The 10,276-nt window shown below is 66.6% G+C and overlaps 1 protein-coding gene across 2 annotated transcripts; it reads left to right on the top strand.

Moving 5' to 3' along the window:
• Window positions 1–1,652: 1,652 nt before the first annotated feature.
• CHLRE_05g233402v5 (uncharacterized protein) lies at window positions 1,653–10,068 on the top strand. 2 transcript variants are annotated; one of them, XM_043062177.1, is made up of 6 exons: window positions 1,653–2,184; window positions 2,374–3,362; window positions 4,655–5,180; window positions 5,291–5,781; window positions 6,533–6,626; window positions 7,474–10,068. In XM_043062177.1, the coding sequence occupies exons 1-6, from the start codon at window positions 2,178–2,180 to the stop codon at window positions 8,928–8,930; spliced, it is 3,564 nt and encodes a 1,187-aa protein (XP_042924515.1). In that variant the 5' UTR covers window positions 1,653–2,177; the 3' UTR covers window positions 8,931–10,068. The 2 variants fall into 2 exon arrangements, with proteins under 2 accessions (XP_042924515.1, XP_042924514.1); XM_043062178.1 differs by lacking the exons at window positions 1,653–2,184; window positions 2,374–3,362; window positions 4,655–5,180; window positions 5,291–5,781; window positions 6,533–6,626 and adding an exon at window positions 7,193–7,336 and having other exon boundaries at window positions 8,076–10,068.
• The last annotated feature ends 208 nt before the right edge of the window (window positions 10,069–10,276 follow it).

Raw genomic sequence — 10,276 nt, 5'->3', positions numbered from 1 at the left:
GTGCGTCACGAGGTCAGAGCCGATGGCAACACACGTGTCACGATTCAGGCAAATGGCCCCATACTCCGCCTCACTGCCCGCGCCCCCACCAGCGCGCCCAGCCGTGTCGGCCAAAACCCCAGCCGGCGCGCCCAGGCCCCTGCCCCTGTCCTTACCACCACCCGCCGGTTGTGACGTCTGCAGTGGCGGCCCCACCTGGGGCGGCGCCTGGGGCACTGCCCGCCCCGCTCCTCCACCCTGGCGCCCCGACCCGCTGCCCCCACCAGCCTGCTGTCCCCCGGCCTGCCGCCCAGTGGGCACGCGCGGCGGCGAGCTATCACCATCCTGCGGGGGAGGCAGCCCGCCGCCCAAGCGCCCTGCTTTCTGCTGCGGGAGCTGGGCGGGGCCACAGCGCCCTTTGGAGCTGGGCTGTTGCTGCGGCCGCGGCGGCGGTGCGTGCGCGGCTGGTTGCACCCGTCGCCCATGCCCGGACGCCGCCGCGGCCGCGCCATCGCCTGCCCCATCCTGTCCCCCCAGCGTGGCCAGGACCCCAAACCGGGAGCCGGTCCGGAGCCTGGGCGGCTGCACCTGGCGCTGCTGCTCCTGCTGCTGCTGTTGCTGTACCCGCCGTTGCTGCTGGAGATGGAGGTCCGCCATGTAGGCCAAGTACCGCTGCATCGCAGCTGCCAGCTGCTTATCCTGCCTGGCGGCTGCCCGCTGATCAAAGGGCGGCTGTGCCGCGGGAGCCCCACTGGGCTGCTGCTGCTTGCCAGCCGGCCCAGCATCGGCAGTGCGACGCCTGGCCGCCGGCGGCCCCCCCACACCTGCCGATGGCTGCCCCCTGCTAAGCCCTCCCGCTGCCACCCGCTGCTGTGAAGAGGGCTGCTGCTGCCGCTCGGCCCCCCGGGGAGCCGCAGCAGCACGGGTTTTTTTTTTTTTTTGGCGGGTGCTTCCCCCCGCCACCAGAGCTGGCAGCGAGGGCGAGGCCACAACGGGTGGTCCGCGGGCGCCACCAGCGGCAGCCGCTGTGTCACCCACACCCGCCGCCTCCTGCATCTGCACGTCCCCCACGTGGTCAACTATGTCAACACATTGCCCACGCCGTGACGCCGCCGCGCCAGGGCCACCGCCCGCCCCGTCCTGCCCCCCCACGCGTGGCCAGGACCACAACCTGGGAGCCGGTCCGGGGCCTGGGCGACTGCCCTGGCGCTGCAGTTCCTGCTGCTGCTGTTGCTGTAACCGCCGTTTCTGCTGGAGATTGAGGTCCGCCAGCTCGGCCAAGTACCGCCGCATCCCAGCGGTCTGCTCCTGATCCTGCCCAGCGGCGGCCCGCTGATCCAAGGGCGGCTGTGGCGCGGGAGCGCCACTGTGCTGCTGCTGCACGCCAGCCGGCCCAGCACCGGCAGGGCGAGGCCTGGCCGCCGGCGGCCCCCCCACGCCTGCCGCTGGCTGGACCCCGCTAAGCCCTCTAGTTGCCACCCGCTGCTGTGAAGAGGGCTGCTGCTGCAGCGCGGCCCGCAGGGCAGCCGCAGCAGCACGGTTGCTTCCCCCCACCACCAGAACTGGCAGGGCGAAAGGAGGGTGAAAATCTTAGCTTGCAGGGCAGACAGGAACGCAGGCAGGTCGACGTGGTTGACACCCGCTGACTTTACTTTACTTTACTTTACTCTCTTCTCTTGCTATTCTTGCATCCTCCTTTCCTTCTGCACAGCTTTGAAACAGTCGACGTCATTTCTCTCGCGCTGTTCGACTTGCTTCCTTTTGTATTAGGCTTCTTAAGGCCTACGAACCACTGTGAAGCAGTTTGCATTTGTGGGCGTGCTCGTTTTTGGTCAGTCCACTTTGCAGCTGTAGCGTGACACTCCCTCTCCAGCGTTCTTCAGCCTATGCCGGCTTGTGCTTTGGAATTCGACACCGCTATGGAATAGGATTCTGGCGGTTCAGGAGCGTCGCCGTGGAGTTGGCGACATTTCGCTTGTCGGCATTTTAACATCTCGGCGAGCACCACACTTCACCAGCTTGGAGCAGGCGGCGTATCAACCTTTGTGGTTGGTCATTTGCATCCGCGCGTGCAAGCAGGGTGCTTTGGGTGTGGCGGTTGGGGGAGCCCTGCAGCACTTGGCTGTTTTTTTGGGGTGTGGCTCGTCTTCGTGCCCTTGTTGCCTGGCGCCCGGCTGCCTGGCGCCCGCCCTGCTGTGATGCCCTGTGAGTGCTGATCTTGGGTAGCTATGCAGTTGCTGGGTGATCCTGGTCGGTTCCGCCTGGTGTCTCAGCGCAGCCAAGACACCAGGGGCCAACACCAGCCATGCAGCACACACGCCCACGGCGCGGCCACAGCAGCACATGCCGTGCCGTGTGGGGGGCCTGCGTTTGGGCATCGCCGCCCACTGCCAGACTTGGCAGCGGACCGCACCCCTGCAGGTGGGGGCAACACTGCCAGCCCGTTCTTCAGCCCCGGGCTGCAGCTCCACCTTGCCCTGTCCACGCATAGCGTGGCGCACGGCGTGCAGGACCTGACGACGCAGCCTCAGGGCCCCAGCCTGCCTACATACCCAGTCCTTCTGGTGGGTGCCACCACGGGGCTCCCAGAGGGCGAGCAGCTGTCCTCAGCCGGCGTCCGGGAGGTGACCAGTGCTGCCCTGTCAGTGCTGGACACCATGTGCAGGCAGGGCAACCAGCCGCAGCTCTTGCAGGGCCACTCTCTGCACAGCACAGGCCGCCCCTCCCGCACGTTTGCGGGGCTGGCCTTCAGCCGGCGCGCGACCAGCGCCAGCAAAGCAGCCTTCACAGCGGAGCTCATGCGCAAGTCGCCGCTGGCGGTACCGCTCCAGCGCGGTCAGGCTGTCCTCACGGTTCATGTGCCAGTGGACACCCGGCCCATCATTCCGGGCACCTACACCGTCACGGTCAAGATGGTAGGGGGCCCTGTGTGGGGGGCTTTCCGCGGTCGCACCAATTTGGTGCTGCAGGCGGGCGGCTATCCCACCACCTCAGACCCCTCTAACCTGGCGTGTGCTTATGTGGTCTCAGAGCAGTGCGCCAAATCGGTGGGCCCCAAGGGGGAGCCCCAGGCCCCCGCAGGCCAGGGCATCACCAACCACGTCTTTGCCTGTGTGCGGGGCCCCATCTGGGACCCGCAGCTCTCTCACCTGCATTGTGCCAAGTTTGAGATGCCCGGTGAGGAGCCCATGCAGGTGGAGGTCCGTGGCGCCCCCCAGGCGGCTGGGACAGCCATGACAGCTGCGGCAGGCAGCCCTGCTCCGGCTGCAGCCGGGGTCGCCGACCTGGGTGGCAACACCTTGGGTGGTGTGAGGCCCGCGGCTGCCATGGCGACCGCAGCGGACATCGTTGACCACGTGGGGGACGTGCAGATGCAGGAGGCGGTGGGTTTGGGTGACGCGGCGGCTTTTTTTTTTGAGGAATCATCCTTACAAGGTTGAACAGGGGCAGACGCGCTGCCCCCCTGCTGCCTGAAAGCAGCCTGGTCCCCGAGACCAGAACCCTGACAGGGCAAGAAGAGAAGAAAAGAGAAGAAAACAGAAAGCAAACACCTCGAAACCGCCACCAACCACCCCCATCCATCCCACCCCACCCCACCCCGACCCGGCAGACAGAGCAGGAGGCTGGCCCCCCCGCCCCCCGGGAGGGGTTGCACAAAAAACACCGCCAGACCTAACCCAAGCACCAACCTACACCACAGCCTAACCGCAAGAACCACCACCACCGCGCGCCAGAAAGGAAAACACCAGTGCTACCATCACTCGACCCGCCGTAACCCACCCCACCCCCACAAGTCGGTTGCTTGAGCAACACCCCAGGAGAACTGGCAGAGGAGACACAAGCAGAAAACTAAACGGGCCAGATGTGGCGCTGACTAATCGGGCTCCAGCCCGCTGCAAGACGCGCTGTGCAGGAAGTCCCACAGCCGCCCAGGCGCTGCGATGCCAGCCATAGCTAAAACACATGGGCGCCACTGCGCCAGATAAGCTGATGACGATAAAATGCCACGCCAGCGCCTGGAAAGAAACGCCGCCCAAAAGGAAACCTAGGGGGCCTGCACAGGTGATGCATGCGTCAGCCGCAAGTTCAACTTCGGTGACCCACCCTGAACCTCCTCCACTTCACAAAGCGCGCCACCCGCCGACCAGATGGCAACAAAGTGCTCCAGCTTAGCCGCCTTGAGCTGTGCGGTGAGAAGCTGTGTGGGCAGAGCCGACAGGGTTTCAGGGGTTAGCGTGGCGGCAGTGAAACGCAGCTGCATCACCCTGCGCAGCTCGCTGACCACCTCCCGAACCACATGCTCCGACGTCTGCTTAGCAGGCTCGCGGGACCAGTACGCACACCAGACGGCGTATAAGAAGGTGGCCCGCAAAGTGCTCCACAGCAGCGCACCCGCCCCCCGCGGGCCTGAGGTCCACACACCCATGCGGTCCCCCAGCATGAAGCCCGCGTCCGTCATTGGCGGCGCCGCTGCCTGGGGCGCAACGCAGGCCCACAGCTGCTGCAGCCACGTCCTCGCCTGCGCATAAGCTGGACACTCCAGGAAGCTGGTGGCGCCAGTGGGCCACTCAGCGGGGCCCCACCCCTGCTGCCAGTTCTGGTGGCGGGGGGGCGCAACGCAGGCCCACAGCTGCTGCAGCCACGTCCTCGCCTGCGCATAAGCTGGACACTCCAGGCAGCTGGTGGCGCCAGTGGGCCACTCAGCGGGGCCCCACCCCTGCTGCCAGTTCTGGTGGCGGGGGGAAGCAACCGTGCTGCTGCGGCTGCCCTGCGGGCCGCGCTGCAGCAGCAGCCCTCTTCGCAGCAGCGGGTGGCAACGGGAGGGCTTAGCGGGGTCCAGCCGGCGGAAGGCGTGGGGGGGCCGCCGGCGGCCAGGCCTCGCCCTGCCGGTGCTGGGCCGGCTGGCGTGCTGCAGCAGCACAGTGGCGCTCCCGCGCCACGGCCGCCCTTGGATCAGCGGGCCGCCGCCGGGCAGGATCAGGAGCAGACCGCTGTGATGCGGCGGTACTTGGCCGAGCTGGCGGACCTCAATCTCCAGCAGAAACGGCGGTTACAGCAACAGCAGCAGCAGGAACTGCAGCGCCAGGGGCAGTCGCCCAGGCCCCGGACCGGCTCCCAGGTTGTGGTCCTGGCCACGCGGGGGGGGCAGGACGGGGCGGGCGGTGGCCCTGGCGCGGCGGCGTCACGGCGTGGGCACAGTGGCGGGTTAGCCTGGACCAGCTGTGGGTGGCTAACGCTGCGGGGGCTGTGTCCTACGTCCACTACACGGGGCGGCTCTTGGAGCCTGGGCCTCGCGTGCTGCCCCCGGCAGTGGATGGGGCGTGGCAGCCTGCCTGTGTGCTGCAGCACCGCAAGCCGCGGCACCTGTGGACCTTTGAAGAGCGGGCGGCGTACGATGCAGCATCACCAGGGGAACGGGCAGGGGCGTGGCCTCGGGCGCCGTACTTCCTGGCGCCGGAGGCTGGGGTGGTGGTGCACCCGGAGCACTGCCGGATTGCGGGTGTCAGCTTGGCGGACTACACGGTGCGGGACGTGCGGCGGGCCATCACCGCGGCCAACCCGGCCGCCCCTCTGGCTCCGGCCCGCCCCGCAGCCATGCCGTGCCCGGCGCCAGCACAGCAGGCGGGGGATTCGGGGCCCCAGCCGGCGGCTCAGTCGCGGCTGGCGGAGTGGGAGGCGGAGTGGCAGCGTGCAGCGGTGCAGCTGACCACCACGGCGGCGCAGCATTTCCACAATAACCCGGTGGCTCTGGACCCCTGGCTCCACCGCACCTCCGCGGCAGCCGGGCTGCAGAACACGCCGGCGAGAGAACTGCAGTCGTATGCGTCCCCGTCCCAGCAGTGAGGGGCCGCGGCGGTCCGCGCGGCTGCAGGAGCAGGCGGCGGGAGGGGCGGGACCTAGCACTGGGCCTGCCACGGCGGCGGCGGCAGCAGCGGCGGCGGTGGAGGGCGACCCTCGCATGCCGCCCCCGGATGCGTCCCTTCTGCGGGGTACGTGGCGGAGGCTGTGGGACAGCCACGCCAGTCGGGGGGCAAAGGTCCTGGTGTACCGGCTGCAACATGCTTACCTGCCTTGCGGGCTGTACAGGGCGGGCAAGGGCATTCGGCCACGGGTGACCACGGGGTGCGGGGGGTTGGGGGCGCACTGTCCTCACCCCGCCTGCGGGCCACCTGGCCCGCGGGCGTGGGCCAGCCTAACGCACATCTTCCTGGAGTGTCCAGCTTATGCGCAGGCGAGGACGTGGCTGCAGCAGCTGTGGGCCTGCGTTGCGCCCCAGGCAGCGGCCGCGCCAGTGACGGACGTGGGCTTCATGCTGGGGGACCGCATGGGTATGTGGGCCTCAGGCCCGCGGGGGGCGGGCGCGCTGCTGTGGAGCACTTTGCGGGCCACCTTCTTGTACGCCGTCTGGTGTGCGTACTGGTCCCGCGAGCCTGCTAAGCAGACGTCGGAGCATGTGGTTCGGGAGGTGGTCAGCGAGCTGCGCAGGGTGATGCAGCTGCGTTTCACTGCCGCCACGCTAACCCCTGAAACCCTGTCGGCTCTGCCCACTCAGCTTCTCACCGCACAGCTCAAGGCGGCTAAGCTGGAGCACTTTGTTGCCATCTGGTCGGCGGGTGGCGCGCTTTGTGAAGTGGAGGAGGTTCAGGGTGGGTCACCGAAGTTGAACTTGCGGCTGACGCTTGCATCACCTGTGCAGGCCCCCTAGGTTTCCTTTTGGGCGGCGTTTCTTTCCAGGCGCTGGCGTGGCATTTTATCGTCATCAGCTTATCTGGCGCCCATGTGTTTTAGCTATGGCTGGCATCGCAGCGCCTGGGCGGCTGTGGGCCTTCCTGCACAGCGCGTCTTGCAGCGGGCTGGAGCCCGCTTAGTCAGCGCCACATCTGGCCCGGTTAGTTTTCTGCTTGTGTCTCCTCTGCCGGTTCTCCTGGGGTGTTGCTCAAGCAACCGACTTGTGGGGGTGGGGTGGGGTACGGCGGGTCGAGTGTTGGTAGCTCTGGTGTTTTCCTTTCTGGTGCGTGGTGGTGGTGGTTCTTGCGGTTAGGCTGTGGTGTAGGTTGGTGCTTGGGTTAGGTCTGGCGGTGTTTTTGTGCAACCCCTCCCGGGGGGCGGGGGGCCAGCCTCCTGCTCTGTCTGCCGGGTCGGGGTGGGGTGAGGTGGGTTGGGTGGGGGTGGTTGTTGGCAGTTTCGAGGTGCTTGCTTTCTGCTTTCTTCTCTTTTCTTCTCGTCTTGCCCTGTCAGTGTTCTGGTCTCGGGGACCAGGCTGCCTTTAGGCAGCAGGGGGGCAGCGCGTCTGCCCCTGTTCAACCTTGTAAGGATGATTTCTAAAAAAAAAAATTGTGTTGACATAGTTGACCACGTGGGGGACGTGCAGATGCAGGAGGCGGCGGGTGTGGGTGACGCAGCGGCTGCCGCTGGTGGCGCCAGCGGACCACCCGCCGTGGCCTCGCCCCCGCTGCCAGCTTTTTGAGGAAACATCCTTACAAGGTTGAACAGCTCTGGTGGCGGGGGGAAGCACCCGTGCTGCTGCGGCTCCCCTGAGGGCCGAGCGGCAGCAGCAGCCCTCTTCACAGCAGCGGGTGGCAGCGGGAGGGCTTAGCGGGGGGCAGCCGTCGGCAGGCGTTGGGGGGCCGCCGGCGGCCAGGCGTCGCACTGCCGATGCTGGGCCGGCTGGCAAGCAGCAGCAGCCCAGTGGGGCTCCCGCGGCACAGCCGCCCTTTGATCAGCGGGCAGCCGCCAGGCAGGATAAGCAGCTGGCAGCTGCGATGCAGCGGTACTTGGCCTACATGGCGGACCTCCATCTCCAGCAGCAACGGCGGGTACAGCAACAGCAGCAGCAGGAGCAGCAGCGCCAGGTGCAGCCGCCCAGGCCCCGGACCGGCTCCCGGTTTGGGGTCCTGGCCACGCTGGGGGGACAGGATGGGGCGGGTGATGGCGCGGCCACGGCGGCGTCCGGGCGTGGGCGACGGGTGCAACCAGCCGCGCACGCACCGCCGCCGCCGCAGCAGCAACAGCCCCGCTCCAAAGGGCGCTGTGGCCCCGCCCAGCTCCAGCAGCAGAGGGCAGGGCGCTTGGGCGGCGGGCTGCCTCCCCCGCAGGACGGTGCTAGCTCGCCGCCGCACGTGCCCACTGGGCGGCCGGCCGGGGGCCAGCAGGCTGGTGGGGGCAGCGGGTCGGGGCGCCAGGGTGGAGGAGCGGGGCGGGCAGTGCCCCAGGCGCCGCCCCAGGTGGGGCCGCCACTGCAGACGTCACAACCGGTGGGTGGTGGTAAGGACAGGGGCAGGGGCCTGGGCGCGCCGGCTGGGGTTTCGGCCGACACGGCTGGGCGCGCTGGTGGGGGCGCGGGCAGTGAGGCGGAGTACGGGGCCATTTGCCTGAATCGTGACACGTGTGTTGCCATCGGCTCTGACCTCGTGACGCACCAGAACCGCTGCGCAGATGTGCAGGGGTATGAGTGGGCGCAGCTTGGCCGCGATGCGCTTGGTGGCCGCCTCCTCGCCTACCTCCGTGACCAGGGCGCCACCGTACCGGACTGGGCCGTCTGCCGCGTGCCGGCCGGCCGTACCGCCGTCCTGGCACAGCTGCACGACGAGTTCACTGGCTGGTGGCGCCTATACTCAGCCCAGCCGGCAGACACGCCCCTGCCTTCCGACGTGACGGAGCAGCTGGATGACGCCGCGCAGCAGGTGCAGACGGCCTACATGGACTACGTGCTCCAAGACGCCCGCACCCTGCGGTCCGCTAAGCGTGGGCCGCCGGCGGACCCCGGCGGGGCCATCGGGCCCAGCCGCCGGCAACGCCAGCACCGCAGCCGCAGTACCTCCAGCCTCATGAGCCTGGGCAGCGCTCCATTGCGCCCCGGCGGCGCCAGCTCAGGCGCCGCTAGCATGAGCACCAGCAGCGGAGAATGCATACAAATACACCTCTTACCAACCTCGCAAGCTCGTCGCTAGGAAATATGTGGAAAATGGTTGCTCGGCGAAAGGTGGAGCGAAAGTCCGCAGGTATCTGCGTTCTGATATGCTTTGCACTCTGCATGCTGACAACCAACGCGACCACGGCTGGGAACGCGTCTGGCTCTGCCGCGGCCGACCGCTGGTTTGACCGGGGACCGCCCCGGCATTCCAGCGCTTTCGCGCTATTGGGCAACCATGACCGTACCATGCCAATCCAAAAGTGGTCTGCAAGAGGTCTCACGACCTGCACCGAGAGCTCGGCGAAAGGGGGATGTTCGCATGTTTGCAACAGCCGGGCAACTGGCGCACAGCTGCCAGCCCTAAGCCACACTGATGGCCCCATTGCGACACATGCAATTAACCATGCACACGGTAGCGTGTGGAGGGAGAACTTCAGCTTTGCGCACTCGATGTTCACAGTACACTCGAACCCCGCGAACGCGACGCTCTTGTCGGATCGCTGCTCTCAGAAAGGCATATTTGATACCAGTATACTGCACACGACGTGCTACACAGCTGGCAAGCGTGCTGGCGCCGAACCTTTCGGCATGTCGCCAAAGAGACCTTCGCAAAGCCCAACTGCTGCAAAACACCCGTCTTTTGAGGAGCTTATAAGCTCCAAGCACATACCAGTTGCCTCAGAGCCGCTCGCCAACGACGTCCCAGAAAGGGGTCGAGCCGAGCCTCTTGGCCTCCAGTATTATACAGCTAATTCCCAGCTCTATGAAAATGCGAGTTTGCTCACAGAACCACAACCGACAAGCTCCGAACGAAGGCAATACCGAAGCCCTAGCGGACTCCTGTCGCGCGCAAAGGTTAAGCCCAAGCCTGGATGCAACAACATACGCAATGCGATGACAAAGGCTTTGCAGCCGGTAGGGGAGGGGCTCCTTTCTACCAATCTGAAAATAGCACAGGCATGCAAGAATGGCGTGACAAAGTTATGCACAGCGGAGGGAGTATACCGTTCATATGCGACTAAGACAATCGGGCTGCTTGCAGAGAGCCTATTGACGAGTGTACTTGCGCTGGGCGACCTGGGCAATCGGCATGGAGGAACCCTGCTGCGCTCCGGTGCTTCCGCACTGCACTCCATGGCAGAAACAGCCTACGGGCCGCAACCGACCCTTAACTGTAGCGCCCCCTGGGAAAGTTCACCACTCCTTCGCCTGCACCTTACACTCGTCGTCCACTTCCACTGGGCTGGAGCAGGGCATGTGCGGGCAGCCATGCACAGCCATACAATTGCCATCAGAGTAGGCGCACATCTTGCTACCCGGTCTAGACTCGCCATCTACCAAACAGCTGCCCAGACTGGCAAAGCCCTACACACCATACTTGAC

Source organism: Chlamydomonas reinhardtii, chromosome 5, assembly GCF_000002595.2.
Source record: "Chlamydomonas reinhardtii strain CC-503 cw92 mt+ chromosome 5, whole genome shotgun sequence".
Taxonomy (NCBI): Eukaryota; Viridiplantae; Chlorophyta; class Chlorophyceae; order Chlamydomonadales; family Chlamydomonadaceae; genus Chlamydomonas; species Chlamydomonas reinhardtii.
This window is presented reverse-complemented; position numbering and strand designations above follow the sequence as displayed.